This window comes from Lithobates pipiens, unplaced genomic scaffold (genome assembly GCF_037356315.1).
Source record: "Lithobates pipiens isolate NorthernLeopardFrog02 unplaced genomic scaffold, aLitPip1_a1.2 Scaffold_8, whole genome shotgun sequence".
NCBI lineage: Eukaryota > Metazoa > Chordata > Amphibia > Anura > Ranidae > Lithobates > Lithobates pipiens.
In genome coordinates, this window is record NW_027507903.1 from 477,919,779 (window position 1) to 477,944,437 (window position 24,659).

A 24,659-nucleotide genomic window follows, 5' to 3' on the forward strand; every position below is an offset into this window, starting at 1 on the left:
TCACACAAACCAATTATTATGCACTTAACAGGATTTTTTTTTAACAAAGACATGTAGCAGAATACATTTTGACTTAAATTTATGACAGAATTCGATTTTTAAAAGTACAAAATATTGTTGTTTTTTTTTATTTTTTTATATTTCCGCTCTTTTTTTTTCGACTTATATCGCAAAAAATAAAAAATGGATTTATGAATAAATACCACCAAAAGAAAGCTCTATTTGTGTGAACAAAATGTTAAAAATTGAATTTGGGTACAGTGTTGCGTGGCCACGCAATTCTTATTGAAAGTGCAAGAGCGCTGAAAGCTGAAAATTGGCCTGGGAAGGAAAGGGGCGAAAGTGCCCAGTATTGAAGTGGTTAAATAGTTACAGTAACAATTTTCTTTTCTTTTGAAAAAAAAAAGGCTTTAACCAGCTAAGTAAAAGCTGACAGTTGTAGGCCCCCCTCCCCAGCAGTGTTATATGGTTTGTCCCAATCCCTGTAACTGTCGCTTGTATTGGACAGCTTGGCCTCTATGTAGATGTGTAGAAAAACAACAATCAAGGCACGTGGATTCTAAAAAGCAATTCATATACTGAAAACTATCATTGAAGGGACAAGCCCCAAACAGGTATCAGAATACATCAACTTAAAGTGTGTGTCGAGTAAAAGCTTTTTTTTTTTTTCCCCATTTACAATAAAGCAGGAAGGATTAGAACCCCTGTTCCATTTTTACTGGTATTACATTGAAAAAAGAAACAATGGATGGGATTTTTAGGGCACCATTCATAAAACAATGACTATTCATTTACATTCAAAAAAGCATTCACAATTGTATTTGCACAGAATATTCCTAAAAGACAGACCAAATAGTCACAATGATTGTTTAAAAGAAATCCATCATGTCAATGCAGATGTCAATCAAGTTGATTAATCCATATAAAAGGCACAAACAAGCCTAAAGTAATGGAAATAAACCCCTGTGTTTTAACGCTCAAGTAATCAATGAATTGATGAGTTCTGGAATAGAGTTACAAAGAATAGAACCACTAATCATTGTTTGTGTGGTTACATTCTTTGTATCTTTATTCCAGAACTCATTCAATTCTTCGTCACCCTGAGGAAGATGTATATTACCTGAATGTTGAAACACGTTGGAGTTTATTCTCTGTAATTTTGGGTATATTTGTGCATTTTATATGGATTGATAAACTTGATTGACATCTGCATTGCTGTGATGGGTTTATTTTAACCACTTGCCGACGGGGGCCATAGACAAATGACATCCTGGAAGTGCAATACCGGGGTTATGACTGCAGCAATATCCTATAACCCCGATATTTTTATTTATTTTTTCTCAGCCTGTGATTCTGTAACCGATAAATAGTTTTTTAGAAGATTCAGGTAAGAACGAGAAACCACAGAGGAGCAGTAGGAGAGGGGGACCCCTCCTGCCTCTTTCCGGTGGTTTTCGAATCGATTTGACGGTTGCGGTGGCTGGTAACGGAGATGAACGGAGGAAAGATGGCCTCCGCTCATCTCTATGGTCTAGGAGGACCAGAGCGACGCCATGATGTAATTTACAGTTCCGGCTCAATGTTAAGGCCATTTTTTTTAAATCGAATGCTTTACATTGCAGGGGAGCGATGTGGAGTCTTATTGATCCCAGATCTCTACATGAAGAGGAGCTGTCACTGCTTATATCAATGACAAGGGATGTTTACATTCCTTGTGATAGGAATAAAAGTGATCGATAAGAAATGTTTAAAGGGACAGTGTAAAAATTAAAAAAATTAAATAAATAATAACATCATTTTTTTTTTTTTATAGCGCCATGTGCGTGCAGTGGTGAATGCAAACGTAGGTCACACCCCCACATATGTAAACAGTGTTCAAACCACACATATTAGGTATCGCCATGAACGCAGCGAGGGCAATAATTCTAGCACTGGATCTCCTCTGTAACTTTAAACTGGTAACCTGTAGAAATGTTTAAAGCATTGCCTATGGAGATTTTTAAATACAGTAGTTTGTCACCATTCCACGAGTGTGCACAATTTTAAAGCGTGACATATTGGGTATTTACGGTATTTACTCAGCGTGACATCATCTTTCATATTTTACAAAACAATTGGTTATATATTGTGTATTGTTTGTTTTGTTTTTTACACTAAAGTGTATTTTTTCCCCAAAAATTGTGCAAATAATGTGCGACATAAAAAATTGCAACAATCGCCATTTTATTCTCTGCTAAAAAATATATATAAATGTTTTCTAGCAAAAAACAACACAGATATATATATATATATATATATATATATATATATATATATATCAAATTGTGTATACTTTTATGAATATAAATGAATAGTCATTGTTTTATGAATGTTGCCTTAAAAAAATTCCATCCATTGGGGTTGATTTACTAAAGACAGATAGACTGAACACTTTGCTGCTCCAGAGCTAAGTAAATGAGCAGAAGCTCTGCTGACTTCCATCTTCCAATCATGTGCAAGCAAAAATGCTGTTTTCTTGGGGGGGTGGGGGTGGGGGTGGTTTTCAAGGAAATCTCTCCAATGGAATTCCAGATAGCAGTAAAACCAGACAGGGGTTCTAAAAACTGCCCAAAAAAGTTTTGGTATTGATATAAGCTTTGAGGCCCAATTGCTTTGTGTAGGCAGCCAAGTGAAAATCTCCCCAAAAAAAAAAATGCTTGCATCAACGCACTATGGTGCTTTGCAATGTGGTTTGGCGTGCTGCGACACATGTGCGCTGCCTTGGTGAGTTAGGGCATTATTCCAAATGAATGGCATAGCATTACATGAAACACAGAACAGAAAGGTGTAAATGGACTCCTAGAGTCACACGTGCCTGACCCTGCAGTGTCTTTGCTCGGACAGGAGATGGATCTCTATGGGGTGACTCTGCTGGACTCTTTTAATGCAGATTTTCCTGGTCACCACATTTTGGTCACTCTTGTCTGTTATTGCTGTGTATAAGATCTATGGATATTATCTGCTCTATAATATATATATTACCCTACATAAAGAATCCTCTCCTACCTTCTTCTTCCATTTCCTACGTCTCTACAATGATAAAAAGAGGAAACTGATGAAATCCTGGAGGACACTGTACTGAGGTCATTATCAAATATCACTGATCTTTGCTATAGGATAGAATATACACCACGGTATAGGGAGCTGCTTTATACCAGGCAGATGTACATCCAATCACTATAATCTAATTTCATCTTTAAAGCAGCACTAAACCCACCTGTCCTTTACAGCCATCTTAGTCCCTGTTGATCTACAGTTGCCATAGTGCTTAACATATGATCAGGTATGACACCATCCATTTCATGGTTTGACAGTTCGCTTGGGAGCTCAAGCAACTGTGACAGTTGTCATGCACAGCATACAAAAAAATGCAGCGCTGTGTGATACTGAACCGTACAAATGCATAGATAGTGTAATAAACAATGAAAATCAATATCGCTCAAAAATGTAACTATGAACATAAAAAAATATTTTTTTGTGTAACAAGCAAGCTCACAGTGAATATTTTTTGTATTATTCCTTAATATCAAGTGTCAAAAAAAAGAGAGATTTTTTTTCTCCCAATTTTCATAAATCCACAGAGACAAAAGTGCAAATGGGGGTATTATATGTATTACTGTCCAAAAAGTGACTCTAGTGATGATTATCCTGGTCAGAAGAGGGTGACTTCAGACAGGTGCCCCCCCCCCCCCATGTGAATGCGCTCATCTCCAACAGTGTGTCCACACACTTAAGTTTGGTCCACATAAGCAGTTGAACCACTCCTGGGCTCTAAGTGAAACTGGCTCAGCAGGATCCCACAGGAAAATCCAGAGAAGTTGTCCTCAATTTTAAAACAATTTTAAAACAAAAAAGAGGCTGAATAGTGCATTATCGCTAGATTAAAAATGTATATAGAAAACATAACATCAGGGTACTCACACATTTTAGGTGCTTCCGGCGCACCAAATTATAAAAACATTAAGCTTAGGATTCCTCTCCAAATGACTTCCAAACTTGTATGTGTCAGCAGCTTATACAAACAAGCATGAATCCAAGCTCCTACACCATCCTGGCCCCTCCCCTACATGTGGCGACACAGGACTAATCACGTGTCTTCCTCAGGGGGATGGCCCCTGCTTTTATAGTTTAGTGTGCTGGAAGCACCTAAAATGTGTGAGTACCCTGATGTTATGTTTTCTAAATACATTTTTAATCTAGCGATAATGCACTATCCAGCCTCTTTCTTGTTGAGGAAAAAAAAATTGAGGACAACTTCTCTGGATCTTCCTGTGGGATCCTGCTGAGCCAGTTTCACTTAGAGCCTAGGAGTGGTTCAACTGCCTGTGTGGACCAAACTTAAGTGTGCGGTCACACTGTTGCAGGTGAGCACATTCAAATGGGGGGGGGGGGGGAGCAGGTGTGCATGGCAGCCACCAGAAATCGTGGGGCCCCTTACACAGCTTTAGGCCTGGGCCCCCTACCCAGGCCCTGACCGACAACATTCCCCAGGGACCGCCCACTTGCTGTTCCATCGAAACCACCCACTGGGCATCCCACGCCCTCCTTCTCCATCTCATGTTCTCTATCCCATATCCTCTTCGTCATCCTCCTGCAATCCAATCTCCTCCATCTCATGTCCTTCTCCTGCAACCACAGAAGGGGGGAAGTGGGACAGAAAGGGAGCAGGGGGACAGGTGGGGGCAGTTGGTTAGGAGGGGGAAGTGAGACAGGAGAAGACCAGCGTGACAGAAGGGGGCCGCGGGATGAAAGGGGGACAGTGGGACAGGCGGGGGGCAGCAGAACTGGAAGGGGAAGTGTCATGAGAGGAGATCAGCGGGACAGGAGGGGGAAGTGTCATGGAAGGGGGCAGCGGGAAAAGTGGGGGAGGGGGCAGCATCACAGATCAGAGGCAGTGTCTCAGGTGGGGGACAGTGGGGCAGATCAGAGGCAGTGTCCCAGGTGGGGGGCAGAGGGACAGGTGGGAGGGATTGTGTCACAGGTAGGGGGGCAGCGGGACAGGTGGGAGAGAGTGGGACAGGTGGGAGGCAGTGTCACAGGTAGGGGGGCAGTGGGACAGGTGGGAGGCAGCAGGACAGGTGAGGGGCAGCATGACAGGTGAGGGGCAGCATGACAGGTGGGAGGCAGTGGGGCAGGTAGGGGGGAGCGGGACAGGTGAAAGGCAGTGTCACAGGTAGGGGGGCAGCGGGACTCATGGGAGGCAATGTCATAGGTAGGGGGCAGCGGTAGAGGTGGGGTGTAGCAGAACAAGTGGGAGGGAGGGAGTATAGCACACACCTAGGGAAGCGCCAGTCCTCCCAGCTCTCACATGCCCAGCAGTGCCAGGAGGGGTACCTGAGCCTGTGTCCCCTCTCCACCAGGATCTCCGGTGGCAGCTGGAAGAAAGTGGGGGGGGGGCTTCTTCACACTGACCTCCTTTTCCATGTGACCCTCTGCTGACACAACTGGCCCCACCCACCCCACACAGCCTTGTGCACACTGGTACCTGACCAGAGCAGAGATTGCATACACAAAAGAGGGGGGAGGCTCCTCCACCCGACCTCCTCCTCCATTGGTCCCTCCGATCTGTACACAAAAGAGTGGGAGGGGCTCCTCCCCCCTGATGTCCTCCATGGGGCCCTCCAACCTGGCACCTGATGTCACCCCACCCCGCACAATGTCTGACAGCAGGCCCCGACCTGCACACACGTGGGATCCGCCGACCTCTACACCCTGCCCTGCATCCTGGCAGCCGTTCTGCTCTGACGGCAGCTGCCTCGTGTTATGTATGATCCGGGTTGTGACCTGTGGTCCGGGCCCCTCAGACGGGTGGGCCCCTTACATGTGTACCAGCTGTACCCCACTGATGACGGCCCTGCATGTGTGTGAAGTCACCCTCTGCTGATTTAAGATTATCATCACTAGTTACTTTTTGGACAGTAATAAGTATAATACCCCAATTTGGACTCTTTTTCTCTGTGGATTGATGAAAATTGAGAGAAAAAAAATCTCTCTTCTTTTTGGACACTTGATATTAAGGAATAATACTACATTTCTTTTACTGTGAGCTTGCTTGTTACACCAAAAAGTATTTTTTTATGTTCATAGTTACATTCTTTAGCAATATTGATTTCCATTGTTTATGGCACTATCTATGAATTTGTAAGGTTCAGTATCACACAGCGCTGCATTTTTTTGTTTTTTGTATATATGTTTTCACAGATTATGGGATTGAGAATTTACACTTTGTTTCACAGGAATTGTTATACCACACCTGACGTTAGGTTGTAACCTCAGGTTACTTTATACCTGACGCGGCTGATTGCAGTCTCAGGTTGCTCTAGAGTAGCTCTCAAGATTTATATATATTTTTTTGATATTGTCATGCACAGCATGCCTTGAATGCAACTGTATTTGGAAGCAGTTAAATCAATAGGTTTAGTTCCGCTTTAACTTTTTAATGTCATTTCAAATGTCATTTTCAACCTTTCAAACTCCTCAGCATTCATTAAAATAATCCCAGATGTATGCACTCATTCGTTTTTTACCTTGTGAACTCCATATGCTAATATCTTGTCCATAGCTCCTGTTTTTTTGGTTTAGGTGCATGGATCTTATTTCCTGTTATAGTACGATCAATGTACTCTTTGACATGCTAAACATTTTGTCATTTGCAGCAGTTTCTCTATTTGATGTACGACTGCCTTTGACTTGCAAGTCATCAACATTAAGCTTCTATCTGTAGATTTGACTGCAGTCGCACGTTGTACTCATTAAAACTTTTCAATAAAAATATATTGAAAGAGAAAAGAATCACAGATGATCCTGTCATGAAGGTCCTTGTTTAGGTAATTCCTGTCATAGAGTGACATGGTCTACTGCTGTCACCATCAGGAAACCTGGCCTGATCAATGCCATACAGCCATGGCAAGAGAACATGTAGAAAGTGGCTGTAAAGAGTCTTCAGAAGATCAGCAGCATCGACGTGCCACAAAGGATGAAAAACTCAGTGATGGAGGATTGGGGGTCGTTTTGGGGTTGGCAGGGTACTGTATAGTGGTCGGGTTGGAGGGGATGTGGGGGTCGGTGTAGTTGGGGGTGGAGATGGCAGTGTTTGGGGTGGAGGTCACACACTGTCACCCATAACGATTATTTTCCATAACGATCGGTATTTTTAACAGTGCGAGTCAATCTAAGCAGTCAATAATAATCGTTACGGTAAATAATACACACGGTCCATCTCACACCCTGACCCGGGGATCTCTCACCATTCTGCTTCTCTCTCAGGCGCGGCGTCTCTGGCTGTCATGGAGACGGAGGGGGCAGGGTGATGATGTCATCACCCAGCGCCGTTTTGTTGCCGGAAGTTTTGAGTGGAGGTCACAGGGGAGAGGGGTGAGTTATAGCCCTGTATACTTCCTCTATATACCTTTCACCCGGGTGACAAAGTCTGTAGCCGCCCTAACCCTATACAGTACGTAGTCCTCCCTTCTGCCTCTGCTATGATACAGCGGTCAGCCTAGTTGTTTTATATAACTTATACTAGCCCTCCTGTACCAAAAGAATACATAGGGTGTCATGGGTTCTATAGGTACCTATAGAATATATAGGCCATAATCCTGCCCCCCCCCCCCCACAGGATACATAGGCCACTCTCGTGGAACTATAGATTACCCTCCTGTGGCTATAGCTTACATACACCGCCCTAATGTACCTATAAAATACATAGGGCACCTTTATGTAGCTATAGAATACATAAATCACCCTTTTGTACCAATAGTTTACACAGGATTCCTGTACCTATATAATACATACGTCACCCTTATGAATCGGAGATTGCACAGGTTAAACTGCTTTACCTATAGAATACAGTGGCCCTTCTGTACCTATACAATATATAGGTCATCCTCCTGTACCTATACAATATATAGGTCATCCTCTTGTACCTTTAGAATATGTAGGTCATCCTCCTGTACCTATGAAATTTGTAGACTGTACTCCTAAAGAATACATAGGTCCACCTCCTGTGCCTATAGAATTTTTGCTATGATATATAGATCGACCTCCCTATTGTACCTATATAATATATAGGCCATCCTCCTGTACCTATAAAACATTGAGACTGTCCTTCTACTCCTATAGAATAAATAGGAAAACCTCCTGTACCTGGAGATTACGTGTGTCACGCTCCTGTACCTATAAAATGTATAGACTGTCCTACTCCTATAGAATACATAAGTCCACCTCCTGTGCCTATAGACTATATAGGCCATCCTCTTCTATCTATATATAACACAGGTTACCTCCCTCCGGTAGGAACTATATAGATCACCCTCCTGTTTCTGCTATAATATATAGATCAACCTCCCTACTGTACCTATAGAATACTTAGGTCATCCTCCTGTGCCTATAAAATATATAGACTGTCCTTCCACTACTATAGAATAAATACAAAAACCTCCTGTACCCTGAGATTACATGGGTCACACTCCTATACCTATAAAATGTATAGACTGTCCTCCTACTCCTATAGGATACATAGGTCCACCTCCTGTGCCTATAGAATTTGTGCTATAATATATAGGTTGACCTCCCTATTGTACCTATTGAATACTTAGGTCACCCTCCTGTACCTATAACATATATAGACTGTCCTTCTACTCCTATAGAATAAATATGAAAACCTCCTGTACCTGGAGATTACATGGGTCACACTCCTATACCTATAAAATGTATAGACTGTCCTCCTACTTCTATAGAATACATAGGCCCCCCCTGCACCTGTAGAATATATAGGCCATCCTCCTATACCTATATATAACATAGGTTACCTCTCTCCGGTAGGAACCACATAGATCACCCTCCTGCCTCTGCAATTAAATATAGAATAGATCAACCTCCCTATTGTATATAATCAATACCTACCCTGATATTCCTGAACCTTGCACACAGCCCTCTATAATGTATGCCTCCCCACCTCTTTGTTACTTTAGAACATATTAAATACAGTTTAGGTCTAATGTGTCATCCCAGACTATAGAGTGAGCCTCCATCCTCTGGCACTTACTCTGCCTTACACTGCACTCACACCACCACCACACTGTCCTCACGGGGGGGTGGTTTCATATGACCTTAAGTCAGAGGGTACCCCTCATCAGCTCACCCGTGCACACCCATATGGATTGGAGCACTTCTCAATCATCCCAAAAATAAAGCCCAAATACAACTGATTTTTTTTCTAGTTTTATTACAGTGTGGAAAGATTAGAACGATAACCAATGTTTTATTGCTATGTGTGTCCCCATTGGAGAGGTGTACCTTCACTTCCTGCCCTGATGATAGTATGTCAACAAGGACAGGAAGTGATATCTCTCTGATGAGGACAAAAACAAATTCCAATATAACAGATGTGCCTGAAAAGAAGAGAATATGTACCTCTCTTGCTGCCCTTGCCACCAAATGTTGCTGCATTACCGGGAAAGCAACACTTCCAGGAGGGTTGATCACCTGTGTCTCCTGCCGACCTCCCTGTCACTACTGTCTTATGTACTGTTGTGAAGGTCAGAATATCGACACTCCTAGAAATTTGCAGAGGCTTTGGGGGTGGGGTAGCTCCCCTGCATTGAACCAGCATTTGACAGTGTGGACAGTGGGAGAGGTAAATCATTTTTTTCTTTTTCACTGGGAAATCTGCTATTATGGGATTTATAGTAACATCAAGGTAAGGACTGGAAATATCTGCTGTCTTTTCCGGTGAGAATTATGTAAAGGAAAATAAACTGGGTGTAGCAAGGCTGATTCACAAGGACAGGCCACACACTGATGTAAGCATTTTCATAAAACTTTATTGATCTGGATGTGTACACTGGAAGCCCTGCATAGGACCTCCCCCACTGAAACGTTTCACCCAAAAAAAAGAGACACAAGTTTTCTTGATCTAAGCCAATCTCTACCTGTCCCTGCAGTGCTTCCAGTGTGCACATCTGGAACAATGATGTTTTATGAAAATACTGACATCAGCAGGAGAATCTCTGTTATTCAGCCTTTTATGCAGAATGTGGATGAGCTCCATCCAGCCTGCACCTGTTTTCCGTGGACCCTGACATGCTATATAAGCTTGCGAGCAGTGATTTTCTTTGTCTCTCTACTGTGTGTGCATCTGTGATAGTATTCATACAGATATGTCTCTCTGTTTTTAATTTCAGTAAAGGTGCCCTCTGGGCCATGCATTGAGTGCTGCGGTCATTCCTGGTTGAGGATATGGCCAATCCTCTGAGGGGAGAGGTAGTGAAGCTCTATAAGAATGTAAGTATAGCTGCTTTTCTCCCTCTATAATGGAGTTGGCTGTTGTTTCTTCATCATATTCTTTATTACTCTGCAGCTTTTGTACCTCGGACGGGAGTATCCAAAGGGGGAAATCTACTTCAAGGAGCGCCTGAAAAGGGCCTTCATTAAAAATAAAGATGTCACCGACCCAGAGAAGATTAAAGAACTCGTTGCTAGAGGTGAATTTGTTGTTAAAGAGATCGAAGCTCTATATTATCTGAGAAAGTACCGAGCCATGAAACAGCGCTACTATGAGGACAGCCCCAAGTGACAACTTCTATACGTCTGGATTATTACTGGTGACAGCATAGCAAAGAAGGTTTCCACTCATTCTCTAGTAACATACACTTTGATTATTTTGGAAGCTAATCGTTATCTCAGGAAGACCGGACACCAAGGATTGTATAAAGCCTGCCCTTACCAAATATTTTAGTGTTTCGTGGATGCGAGAGATTGAAAATTTATGTCAATCCAATCTGTAAAAATCTTCTATAAGCTTTAACACGTTATTATCATTTCAGAAGTCATTGTCAATCTTTTTAAATCTGTAGCCTTTATTAAAATAATCCCTGATGATCCTGCCATGAAGGTCCTTCTTATGGCACTTCCTGTTATAGGGTGACAATGCACTGTCCCTGTCTCCAAGTTATGCTACAGCATTGTTACCCTGCTACACAGACCTGCAGTGAAGGTGACAAGTGACCATTTCCACACAATACACAAGCATGGTCCACTGTTGTTACCATTAGAAAACTTGCCTTAAAAAATGTCAAGCAGCCATCACTGAAGTGCATGCGACAGGAAGTGGCTGCAGGACATCAAAGGTACTAAGGTGAAGTCTTAGACAGGCATGACCACCTGCTGTGTCCATTATGATGGGTTCCCACCATTCCTGTGTGATTAGTTACCAGATCTGTACAATTGATATTTTAACTATGAGGGGTTCCCGCCATACTTGCCATAAGTTGCCAGGTCTGCACACCTGCTGTGCTCATTATGAGGGTTTTCCACCATTACTGCTGAGTTGTTGTTTACATTGCGTTATATGGAATGTAACAGGACTGGGGACACCCCAAAATCAGCCTGAAGAAAGCCAGGAATTATGGCAGAGAGATCTCAGTATTGAATTCCCCAAGAAATATTTTGAGATATAGACTTAGCACACCGGATTCCATCTATAACTGGGATATCACTTAGGGGTAGACTGAGACCTGAACAGTTTTAACATTCTTTCAGCTGTTAAGTATGTAGGGTACACTTCTGGACGTGGAAATCTGAGATCACAAGTCCCTTTGACATCAGTTGTAAATTTGAAAATATCAGTTTTTATAGTATAAAATCAACATTTTACAATACTGTATAATAAAGTGACAAAGAAAAAACATTGTTAATATTACTGGTAAATAATGATTTAAAAAAACACAAAACTCTGTCTATTTGGCTTACATGTAGGTGCTTGTTTTTATAAAAGAGAGAAAAAGCAGTGATCCTCAGGACCACGACTGATTTCTCATGTGTTCTGGTTTATGTAGCTGAGATGAGGAGCAGAGAACATCTCTGCTTCACATCACAGTACACAACCGTCCTGTCATAAACGGGCAGTTTATGAAGGTGAGATCTAAAGATCTCACTGGCCGTTACTGTGAAATATCTTCCTCCCAGATTCTCCAGCTCCGAGGTGGAGAATCTGGGAAGGAAGCTGGTGCGATTAGAGGAAGAATACTTCTTTCTTGCTATATATCAGCACCAGTGGGTTAAAAAGTTTATATATATATATATATATCTGGTCAGTGAACTTTTTGCCATTTCTTCTTTGCAGAATAGCTCAATCTCTGTCAGATTGGATAGAAAGCATCTGTGAACAGCAATTTTCTAGTCTTGCCACAGATTCTCAATTGGATTTAGTTCTGGACTTTGACTGGGTCATTCTAATCACATGAATATTCTTTGATCTTTGATGCTTAAACCATTTCATTGTAGCTTTGGCTGCCTCCGCCCAATTCCTATGTCCTTTGCAGACTCTGACAGGTTTTCTTCTAAGATTGCTGTGTATTTGGCTCCATCCATCTTTCCATCAAATCTGACCAGCTTCCCTGTCCCCGCTGAAGAAAAGCATCCCCACATGATGCTACCACCACCATCTTTCATGGTGGGAATGGTGTGTTGAGGGTGACCTGCAGTGTTAGTTTTCCGCCACACATAGCGTTTTGCTTTTAGGCCAAAAAGTTACATTTTTGTCTCGTCTGACCAGAGCACCTTCTTCCACATGTTTGCTGTGTCCCCCACATGGCTTCTCACAAACTGCAAATGCGACTTCTAATGGCTTTCTTTCAACAATGGCTTTCTTGCCACTCTTACATAAAAACCAGATTTGTGAAGTGCAGGACTAACAGTTGTCCTGTGGACAGATTCTCTGACCTAAGCTGTGGATCTCCGCAGCTCCTCCAGAGTTACCATGGGCCTCTTGGCTGCTTCTCCTAATGCTCTGCTTGCCCGGCCTGTCAGTTTAGGTGGGTGGTCATGTCTTTGTAGGTTTGTAGTTGTGCCATACTCTTTCCATTTTCAGATGATGGATTGAACAGTACTCTGTAAGATGTTCAAAGCTTAGGATATTTTTTATAACCTAACCCTACTTTAAACTTCTCCACAACTTTATCCCTGTCCTGTCTGGTGCGTTCCTTGGCTTTCATGATGCTGTTTTTTCACTAAGATTCTCTAACAAACTTCTGAGGGCTTTACAGAACAGCGGTATTTATACTGAGATTAAATTACACACAGGTGAACTCTGTTCACTAATTAAGTGACTTCTGAAGGCAATTGGTTCAACTAAATTTTAGTTAGGGGTATCAGAGTAAAGGGGGCTGAAATTTAATACAAATGCACGTCACACCTTTTAAGATATTTATTGCTAAAAAAAGTGTGAAAACCATTTATCGTTTTCCTTCTACGTCGCAATAATGTGCTACTTTGTGTAAGTCTATCACATAAAATCGTAATAAATTACATTTACATTTTTGGTTGTAACATGACAAAATGTGGAAAATTTCAAGCATATATATATATATATATATATATATATATATATATATATATTATAGACACACACACACTAGAGCTGCATGATTCTGGCCAAAATGAGAATCACAATTTTTTTGCTTAGAATAAATACTCGTGGAGTAACATCATCTGTCACATTATACAAAAAATTGGGTTAACTTTAATGAATTTAAAAAAGTAAACAGTAAAGTGTATTTTTTTCCCAAAATATTGCATTTGAAAGACCGCTGCGCAAATACAGTGTGACATAAAATATTGCAACAACCACCATTTTATTCTCTAGGGTCTCTGCAAAAAAAAAATATATATATATATAATTTTTGGGGGTTCTAAGTCATTTTCTAGCAAAAAAGAAGGATTTTAACTTGAAACCAACAAGCAGTGGTGGAATTACTGCCATAGCGGCCCACGCGGGGCACTATGGGGTCACCGGCCCGGTGAGCGAGCGTGCGGGCGGGCGGTTGAGCCACCCATCGGCTCGGTGCATGCAACAGTCACATTGACTGTGTGAGCGGATGCAACTGGCTCGCTCGGCGGGTGGGTGAGAGAACGGATGGGAAGCTGCCAGCTGGGGGACTCGGTGGGTGGCCAATCAGCGGGTGGCGAAGCAGAGAGTTAACGTCATCTCTCACCGCTTGGCACCCACCCTGCATCCTGGCAGTTCCGCCTTCACTCACTGTGCAGGCAGCAGAGAGATTACATTATCTCTGCTGCCAGACTGGGACACAGGTAGTGACAATTCCCATTCCCCCCTTGCATGAAAGTGACAATCCGCAAGTTGTGGCAGGTGACGTGGCAAGTGGACAATCCACAATGTGTGCCAGGTGACATGGCAAGTGGACAATCTGCAACTTATGGCAAGTGACAATCCGAAAGTTGTGGCAAGTGGACAGTTTATGTGTGGCAAGCGACAATCCACAACTTGTGGTAGGTGACGTGGCAAGTGGATAATCTGCAACGTGTGGCAGGTTACGTTGCAAGTGACAATCCGCAACTTGTGGCAGGTGACTTGGCAAGTGGATAATCCGCAATGTGTGGCAGGTGATGTGGCAAGTGACAATCCGCAACTTGTGGCAAGTGGACAATCTGCAATGAGTGGCAGGTGTTGTGGCAAGGTAACAATCCGCAACGTGTAGCAGGTGACGTGGCAAGTGACAATCCACAACTTGTGGCAGGTGACAATCTGCATCTAGTGGCAGACGACGGTGGCAAGTGATACATTCGGGGCTCTGACTGATTCTGCATTATGGTGAGTTGAACTATTTCATTTTCTATAACAATGTAATGATAGAAATAATACGCTTCAATCATCCTGACACCATAACAACCATGGTGGCGTGACGATTGAAGTGCCAACACCAGCCTTTTCCTAAATAAATTGCCCCCCAAAAAAATCTTATTTTCTGGCAGTGCCCCTCCTAAGACTAGAATCCGCCCCTGGGTGAGGATGAGGCATGTAAGTTTACTATTAAATCTCCTGGGCCCCACGAGTCCAGCCATGTCCCGACACACGTAGCCGCATACATCAGCCACTGTGCCATCAAAGGCAGCCACTGTACCCATAAATTGCCACCACTGTGCCCATCAAACGCTGCCACTGTGCCAATCAAGGGCCGGACACCTGAATAGGGGGCGGCAGCGGCAACAATAGATTCATGCAATGCATGAATCTATTAGAGATTGACGGGTGCAGGATAGAGGGGGCAGCGCTTCTGCGCCCTTTATGGATGTGCTATCACTGAGGTCAGCAATGTGTTTCCTTCAGAGGCTGCATACAGTATACTGCATACTTTGTTGTTCGAAATTAATATAAGCTGTTGCCTGGGTATTGTGCCACATGGGTGTGGTAATCTGTTCAATGGCATTAGTTAATTTTTTGGTGGGGGGGGGGGGGGCATACAACATTTTGCTATGGGGCCCTGTGATTTCTAGTTACGCCCCTGCCAACAAGTGTCAGGAAAAGGTTTAGTATTTAAGTGGTTAAACTTCCCTCATTTACAGACCGAAGTTCATTCTTTTGATCTGAAGAACAAAACGTTACAATGTTTATAGTTAGCTTAGGGATGAGGAATTGTGATACTTGGCAGACTGCCTGTTTTTTTGTTTTGTTTTTTGCTTTTTTTTACAGCTGTCGGCTTGAGCAGAAAATTCTCTGCATAGAAAAAATCAGGTAAATGCTTTGGTAAGATGGCAAGAGTGAAAAAAAAGCGATCTTGACTCTTTAACGATTAATTGTGCAGCTTGGTGTTATCGCTCTCACTCTCTCATACTGGTCACTGGAAGTTCAACATGGCACCTCATGGCAAAGAACTCTTTGAGGATCTGAAAAAAATAAATTGTTTCTCTACATAAAGATGGCCTAGGCCCTAGGCTATACCAAGATTGCCAAGACCCTGAAACTGAGCTGTAGCATGGTGGCCAAGACCATACAGCAGTTTAATAGGACAGGCTCCAATCAAAACAGGCCCCGAGTGCAGGTGCTTAGCGTCATATCCAGAGGTTGTCTTTGGTAAATAGACATACGAGTGCTGCCAGCATTGTTGCAGAGGTTGAAGGGGTGGGGGGGGGGGGGGGGGGGTCAGTCTGTCAGTGCTTGGACCATGTGCCGCACACTGCGTCAAATTGGTCTGCATGGCTTTCATCCCAGAAGGAAGCCTCTTCTAAAGATGATGCACAAGAAAGAGCAGTTATTTTTGATTACTGGAACCATGTCCTGTGGTCTGATGAGACCAAGATAAACTTATTTGGTTCAGATGGTGTCAATCATGAGTGGCGGCAACTAGGTAAGGAGTACAAAGACAAGTGTGTCTTGCCTACAGTAAAGCATGGTGGTGGGGGTGTCATGGTCTGGGGCTGCATGAGCGCTGGCAGCACTGGGGAGCTATAGTTCATTGAGGGAACCATGAATGTCTGCCTTAATAAAGAAGCTGAGAGTAATGATTTAAATCCTCTCTGTGTCCTGTACAAGAAAATCCGATTTTTTTTTTCTACTCACCGTAAAATCCTTTTCTCTGTAATTCACCGACTGACACAGCTCCTCTCTTAGCCATTGGGTTGTTACGCCACCTTTAGGAGAAGACTAGGCATTACATGTTATGGAAAACACAGAACTTTTAGTTCCACCCAAGGGGTGGTCCCTTAGGTATCAACCCCCCAGCCTGCCATGTAGCCATCAGTATGTCAACAAGCAGTATAATGTAAAGAAAAATAGGAGGGGCAGTGTGCTGTGCCGGTGAATTACAGAGAAAAGGATTTTACGGTGAGTACAAAGAATCCTATTTTCTCTTATATTCACCGACTGACACAGCTCCTCTTTTAGCCATTGGGACGTCCCCAAGCAGTGGCAAAACGAGGGATGGGAAACAGCAGAAAAACTTCATCCACCATGGCATGTGGAAACTAGTAAAAACGTTACCCACAAAAACGACAGCATGTGGAAAAACCCACCACACAAAATAGGGCGCTCCTCAATAGGGAGACACTACCCTTAAAGGTACTGTGTTTTTACCCAAAAAAACAGGAAAAGGGCAAAAATCGTGTATGCAAATGCAACTACACGGCCGCCTGCAAAACATTGGCGGCCAAAACAGACATCAGCCGATGCACTGACATCTACCTTGTAGAATTCTGTAAAAGTGTGTACAGACGACCAAGTCGCCGCTTTACAGACTGGAGCGGCAGGCGCTTGATGTCGGAAGGCCCAACACGTTCCGTTTGCCCTCGTGGAGTGGGCCAGAGAGTGAGACGCCATGGGTCGCTGAAAAAAGACAGCCAAAGCTGATATCTGTCCTTTAATGGTGCTTAATGCCAATTTCTGGTCCACTCCTTGCTGAAGAAACAGCAGGATCCTGGATATAGAAAAGGAGCACGGATGCCACCCTTTCTCCTCACACACTGAGATATTGGCATTCCAGGTATGACAATATATCTTCCGAGAAGAAGATTTCCATGCTGTCAACATAGTTGGGATCACCGAGTCCAACAGACCCCGGTTCTCCAACACCTGGCTCTCAATAGCCATGCCGTTAAAGCCAGCGATGGTAAAGCAGGATGGAGAATCGGACCTTGAGACAGAAGGTCCTCTCGCAACGGCAGTCGCCAGGGAGCGTCTGCCACCAGGCGCAATAGGTCTGCGTACCAAGGACGCGGAGGCCAATCTGGGGCAATCAGTATTACTGGCATCCCCTTGGCTTCCACTCTGCGAAGCAGACATGGTAACAGTTTCAGTGGACGAAAGGCATAGATCAGCTGGTACTGATCCCACGGAGCCACCGGCGCATCTGACGTGTCTGCTCACAGATCTCTTGTCCTGGACACGAATCTCGGCACTGATTGAGATGGGAGGCCAAAAGATCCACATCTGGTGTGCCCCACCGCAGGCACAGTAGCCTGAACACCTCCGGATGCAACGCCCATTCTCCTGGGTTCAGTAGCTGACGACTTATATAGTCTGCCTGCCAGTTCTCCACTCCCGGGATGTAAATGGCCGACCTATGTGAGCAACCTCCTGTGCGGCGACAGAGCTTCTTGTTCCTCCTGTGTGATTGACGTATGCCACTGCAGTGGCGTTGTCTGACTGGATTCTGATCGGACGCCCTTGCAGTCTTATCGACCATGTGGAGAGGCATAGCCTGATAGCTCTCAGTTCAAGCAGATTGATCGGCAACTTTGATTCCTCCGTCGACCAGAGGCCCTGAGTCGACTGAACACCTATTACTCCACCCCAGCCAGCTAAGCTGGCGTCTGTTGTGATCAACGTCCATTTCAGAGGTAGGAACGACTTCCTGGACTGAAGCACCGGGGACCTCAGCCACCAGATCAGGGAATCCCTGACTAACTGGCTCACATGGATCTGTTGATCCAGGGACAACGGAGATTTGTCCCACTTTGTCAAAATCTCCTTCTGCAGGACTCTGGTGTGGAACTGGGTATATGGTACTGCCTCGAAGGAGTCAACCATGAATCCCAGGACTCGCATTCAGAAGCAAAGCGACGACCACTTGCGGTTCATCAGCTGTTTTACCGCGGCTCTGAGAGTCTGCAACTTGTCTGAAGGGAGAAACACTCCCGCTTCCCTGGAGTCCAACAGTAAGCCTAGGTACTCCAAACGCTGAGTCGGCACTATCACTGACTTTTTTTAGGTTCAACAGCCAACCAAATTCTTGCAGGGCCTGCATGGTGATCGCCACTAACTCTGAGGCGGAAGAAGCTCTCAGGAGGGGGGGGGGGCTAATGCCAAACCAAAAGGGAGAGCCACAAACTGGTAGTGGGCTTCCCTGACTGCAAATCGCAGAAAATTTTGATGCCGGAGGCATATGGGTATGTGCAGGTATGCATCCTGGATGTCTAAGGATGGCAGGGAGTCCCCTTGATTGAGTGCAGCGACTACTGAGCGAACTGATTCCATTCTGAACCTCTGCACTTTCACAAAGTGATTGAGGGCCTTTAGATCCAAGATTGGACATACCCCTTCCATCTTGGGAACTACTAACAGGTTTGAGTAGAACCCCTGGAAACGTTCCAATTCCGGAACAGGTACAATCACCCCGCGATTCAGCAGGTCCCTTACTGCCCCCAAGAGGGCCCCCCGGTGAGCTGGGAGAACGGGTATGCTGGAGGGGAAGAATCTGTTTTGCGGCCAAGAGAGGAACTCTATCTTGTAAATCAGATCGCAGACCCATTGTTCAGACAGTTGAGAGGACCACCGGGCTGCAAACTCCCGAAGGCGACCCCCCCACCCGAATCATGGGTGGGGGCAAACCTTCATGCGGTAGCACTTTTGTTCACAGGCTTATTAGGCTTGCGGTTCCAGGGACGTTTCTGTCCTTCCGTGGCCATCCTGTCAGGCTGGGGACGTTTAGCCGAAGCTCCGGGCGGACGAAAAAGCCGTTTGTGAGCGGAAAATGAGAGCCCTTGCCTACGTCGTGGCTCCTTAGCCTTCCTGGCCTGTGGGAGTAGTGTACTCTTACCACCTATGGCATCCAAAGAGGCTCCAAAGAGCCAATCTCCAAGGAAGGGAAGATCTGTCAGGGCTTTCTTGGATGCCTGGTCAGCAGACCAGCATTTCAACCAAATTAGGAGCCTCAGCACCACTGCTGACACTGAAGCCCTGGATAACAGGGGGAGGGTGGGTATCCAGGGCCGCGTCACAAAAATGTACTTAAGGCCTTGCACTAGTTGGTCTGCTAATTCCACATAGACAGAAGAAGCCTGTTGTTCGCATAATTTGCAGTGCAACAGTTTTGCCCACTCAGTGTCTGCCATACCAGTGCGGATGCCAGTAATGGTCGCATAGTTGACCCCACAACCTTAAACAAGGAACGAGCCACTGCCTCGGCCTTCCTGTCCATGGGATCCTAAAAAGCAGGAGTCCCCTCTACCTGGATCGTGGTTACTTTGTTTAATCTGGATACTGGGAGGTCCACGACCGGAGGAGCCGACCACTTTTTGAGAAAGCTCTCCCCAAAGGGGAAACACACGCCATGTATTTGGGGACCGAAAAGGTCAGCTGCGGTCGACGCCATTCCTTGTAAATGAACTTGTCAAGATAAGTCAGATATACGGGAACACCTTAGGTGAACGGGCTGGCTTACGGGACCCAAAGGGACCGCTACATCATCAGAGGGATCTGCTGGCTCCTGAATCTTCAGGGTATCATGCACAGCTGTGATAAGTGCTCCAACAAGCGCTTTGTCGCGCACGGACCCGGACGGGGACTCATCCTCACTGTCCGAACGGTCCTAGTCAGAGTCATCTGAAATGACAGAGCAGGGGGGGGGTCACCAGCCTCACCAGGGCCCTAGTCTGCCTCACCTCTCCCCAGAGGATGGGGGGCAGGCGCCACTTTTTAGCACCTTTGCGTCCATGCACCGCCTCCATCTTGGCAAGGAACGAATTGAGGACCGCCGACAAAGCGCCCAGGGGCACTGTGCATTCCGCAGGCAAACCGGTTGCAATTGCCTGGATTTTGGAGGAAGAAACACCAGTTTCTGAAGCCATGCTGACCCTACCCTGTCTGCCACCTGAGGGGGACTTAGGACAGTGATGGTCCCACCATCCTTACTGCCGCTGGCTGAGGGGCTCTTTCCCGCAGGACTCACCACCCTGACAGGTTCTGCGCTGTCCAGCAAGTAGTGCCCGTGTGCTCTGTCAGCTCCCAGGTGCAGAGGAATCTGCTCTGTGTCATTCAAAGCCGCTGCTAATGGAGCTGAAACTGCTCTGCAATGTGCTCAGGCTCAAAGAAAATGGCCGCTAAGCGTCCAGCATAAGGACATAAAGCACTGGGGAAATGGCCACCGGATTACAGGAACACATGCTGTCTCTAGAGAATGTTGAAAAACGTACTCAGGCTTCGAGAAAATGGCCGCCGACTTCCAGTATAAGGGACAAACCACAGGGAAAATGGCAGCCGAGACACAGGAGAGCATGCTTTCCCTTGCCCATACCTAAGATGGCCGCTGACACAAAAAACACTCAGGACAGGGCTAGAAAATGGCAGTGATCAGTGCTGCAGAGAACACAGGCACAACCTCACAGGCACTCCCAGGGACATGAAAAACACCACACAGGACACAGCCAGCCAGCGCAGCCCCCCCCCCCCACAGCTGAGAGCCCCTGCACATGACACACACACACACACACACACACACACACACACACACACACACACACACTGCTAAGCAGCCACACGCAGCATCCCCAACAGGGAGGGAAGATAGGGACACGAAGAGAGGGAGGTGAGGGACCCCCGAATCGAACTCCCAGGGAATGCCCAGCTTCTCAGCCCCACCGAGGCAGGGAGAGCTGTACTTACCAGTCCTGAAGAGCTTCCATTACAGACCCACTCTCCGATGAGTACGGGGTGGCTGCTGGCCCCGGCACACCGTGATGCAGACATCAGTAGCCCGGTCATATGTGCGCCCCGGAGCATAAAAGCTCACCGACCACCTCTGGAGCTGAGGTACGTCGTGTCCGGCCTAGCGCGTAGCTGCGACCTGCACACGTTCGCTGGCCGGACTGGAGAGACTACAAGGATAAGAGTATCCAGCCTGTTACCCAGCCAGCTGTTGATAGCAGATCACAGGATCTTTCATCTTGCGCAAAAAGCAAAGCTTCTGCAGAAAAAAAACACGGCTGATAGGCCCGTCAGGGTTCCTAGGTCCTTCTCCTTCACTAGGCAAAATAAAAACTGGTGGCTGCATGGCAGGCTGGGGGGTTGTTACCTAAGGGACCACCTCTTGGGTGGAACTAAAAGTTTTGTGTCTTCCATAACATGTAATGCCTAGTCTTCTCCTAAAGATGGCGTAACAACCCAATGGCTAAGAGAGGAGCTGTGTCAGTTGGTGAATATAAGAGAAATAAGCTTTTTGCATGTCAAAACCAGCACTGTCTTTATTGCTGTGTGGGGGGTTGCTGATACAGTGGATGCTGAAGTAATCAGTAAATTGGCCATGTGGAAGGGAAACCTTTACAGTGCATCCAGAAAGTATTCACAGTGCTTCACTTTTTCCACATTGTTGTTAAGTTACAGCCTTATTCCAAAATGGATTAAATTCATTATTTTCCTCAAAATTCTGCAAACAATACCCCATAATGACAGAAAGAAGTTTGTCTGAAATTTTTGTAAATTTATAAAAAAAATAATCGCACGTACATATGTATTTATAGCCTTTGTCATGGCACTCAAAACTGAGCTCAGGTGCATCCCTTTTCCACTGATCATCCTTAAGATGTTTCTACAACTTGGAGTTCACTTGTGGTAAATTCAGTTTATTGGACATGATTTGGAAAGGCACACACCTGTTTATATAAGATTCCACAGTTAACAAACCATGTCAGAGCTCAAACCAAGCCATGAAGTCCAAGGAATTGGCTGTAGACCCAAGACAGAATAGCATTGAGGCCCAGATCTGGGGAAGGGTACAGAAAAATGTCTGCAGCATTGAAGGTCCCAATGAGCACAGTGGCCTCCATCATCCATAAATGTAAGCTGTTTGGAACCACCAGGACTATTCCTAGAGCAAGCCACCCAGCCAAACTGAGTGATCAGGGGCGAAGGGTCTTAGTCAGGGAGGTGACCAAGAACCCGATGGTCATTCTGATAGAGCTCTAGCGTTTCTCTGTGGAGAGAGGAGAACCTTCTAGAGGAACAATCATCTCCACAGCACTCCACCAATCAGGCCTGTATGGTAGAGTGGCCAGACGGAAGCCACTCCTTAGTAAAAGGCACATGACAAGATGCCTGGAATTTGTCAAAAGGCACCTGAAGGACTCTCCGACTATGATAAACAAAATTCTCCGGTCTGATGAAACAAAGATTGAACTCTTTGGCCTGAATGGCAAGAGTCATGTCTGGAGGAAACCAGTCACCGCTCATCAATGGGCCAATACCATCCCTAAATTGAAGCATGGTGGTGGCAGCATCATGCTGTGGGGATGTTTTCCAGCAGCAGGAACTGGAAGACTAGTCAGGATTGAGGGAAAGATGAATGCAGCACTGTACAGAGACAACCTTGATGGAAACCTGCTTCCAAGCACTCTGGACCTCATTCTAGGGCGAAGGTCCATCTTCCAAAAGGACAACAACCCTAAGCACACAGCCAAGATAACAAAGGAGTGGCTACGGGACAACTCTGAGTAGCCTAGCCAGAGCCTAGATTTGAACATCTAGAGATCTTAAAATGGCTGTGCACTGGCGCTCCCCATCCAACCTGATGGTGTTTGAGAGATCCTACAAAGAAGAATGGGAGAAACTGCCCAAAATAGGTGTGCCAAGCTTGTAGCATCATATTCAAAAAGTCTTCAGGCAGTAACTGGCACCAAAAGGTGCTTCAACAAAGTATTGAACAAAGGCTGTGAATACTTATGTACATGTGATTCCCCCCCCCCCCCCCCCCCCCATTTATTTGAAATCAAACTTCTTCTATGTTGTCATTATGGGGTATTGTTTGTAACTTTTGAGGAAAATAATGAATTTAATCCATTTTGGAATAAGGCTGTAACATAAAATGTGGAAAAAGGAAGCGCTGTGAATACTCCCCAGATTCACTGTATATTGCAACCATCACAAGAGAAGCAACTGCATGGGGGGAGGGAGGGCGAGAGAACAATGCACAACATCACGACACATGTGACATTTATCTTTCGGCATGCCTTGTATAACAGAAACGATATCTGGGCTGTGCATGCACATTACACTTTAGGCCCCTTTCACAAGGGTTCCTCTGCATAACGGAATCTGCTTGCTCATCAGGGGATTGGTCCACTGATCCCCAATGAGCAGGCAGATAACAGGTCCATGTCTGCTCTGCTGAGTGGACACAGACAGTCCCACTCTCCTCTATGGGAAAATCGGATGGAAATAGACGGTCTGTCCGATGCCATCCAATCTGCTGGACAGATGAAAAATAGGATTTTTGTACTCACCTTAAAATCCATTTCATTGACAGACACAGCACCTCCTTAATCTTGACCATTGGGTTATATTGTCTCTGCAGGAGTAGGACTAGGCAGAACAAAAAAAACAAACAAACAAAAAACAAAAAAAAAAACACCTGTCTACACCCATGGGCTGTTCTCAGTCAGTATATAACCCCCCTCCCTACTCTAGGTATTCGGTTTAGTAGAAAGCAGTGATAGAAGTATCAAAAACTCCATAGAGGGGTGGGCGCTGTGTCCAAACTCAGAGAAATGGATTTTACGGCGAGTACAAAAAAAAAAAACATTTTCTCTTTTGTTCATCGGCGGACACAGTACCTGCCTAAAAATGACCAATGGGACATCCAAAAGCAGTGGCAAAGAAAAATGAGGGGTGGACAAAATAACCCAAGGCTAACCACAAGAGCCCTGACCAGAACACAGGAGATTTAACCAGGTCACAGGAGCCCCGTCTGAAATAAAAAATATTTAAAGAAAAAACACCCTTTATGAGGGACCCCCCCCCCCCCCCGTTGTCATCTTGCCTGTGGGCATGTGAAGTGTGAAGCCCACAGGCATCCTCTTCCGGGATATGGTGCTGCTGATGGACCAGGATGCACCGCCCGCTCGAGCGCCGATCTCACGAAATGCGCAGTGATGTCGCCGTCAACCCCACAGGTTGTCATCACAACGGGCGGCGTCGTAGGAAGTCCCGCCCAGTTGTGATGGCAACAAACATAAACAAAGTCAAACCCTTGTGTGTTTTCAGCACAGTCCAACCCACAAACTCATGGAAAACTATGACACTTATTTCCCATGAAGTAATGCAACTAAGGAAAGAA

General features: G+C 45.2%; 2 protein-coding genes across 4 annotated transcripts in view; one reads left to right on the forward strand and one right to left on the reverse strand.

Moving 5' to 3' along the window:
• The window catches only part of LOC143960304 (GTPase KRas), a 113,370-nt gene that overhangs the window by 34,291 nt on the left and 54,420 nt on the right, over nucleotides 1-24,659 (reverse strand). The window contains exon 1 of one of the 2 annotated variants that reach the window (XM_077468741.1): nucleotides 7,287-7,341. The exons of the other annotated variant lie outside the window; for it this stretch is intronic. Coding sequence (XP_077324867.1) covers nucleotides 7,287-7,289 — 3 coding nt within the window. The 5' untranslated portion in view covers nucleotides 7,290-7,341. Of the gene's footprint in view, nucleotides 1-7,286; nucleotides 7,342-24,659 lie in introns of those variants that run through there. 2 annotated transcript variants of the gene reach the window in all.
• On the forward strand, nucleotides 7,327-10,926 carry ETFRF1 (electron transfer flavoprotein regulatory factor 1). Of its 2 annotated transcripts, none has more exons than XM_077468744.1 (3): nucleotides 7,327-7,413; nucleotides 10,224-10,323; nucleotides 10,400-10,926. In XM_077468744.1, exons 2-3 carry the CDS (start codon nucleotides 10,279-10,281, stop codon nucleotides 10,613-10,615), a joined length of 261 nt encoding a protein of 86 aa, XP_077324870.1. In that variant the 5' UTR covers nucleotides 7,327-7,413; nucleotides 10,224-10,278; the 3' UTR covers nucleotides 10,616-10,926. The 2 variants fall into 2 exon arrangements, with proteins under 2 accessions (XP_077324870.1, XP_077324871.1); XM_077468745.1 differs by having other exon boundaries at nucleotides 7,368-7,492.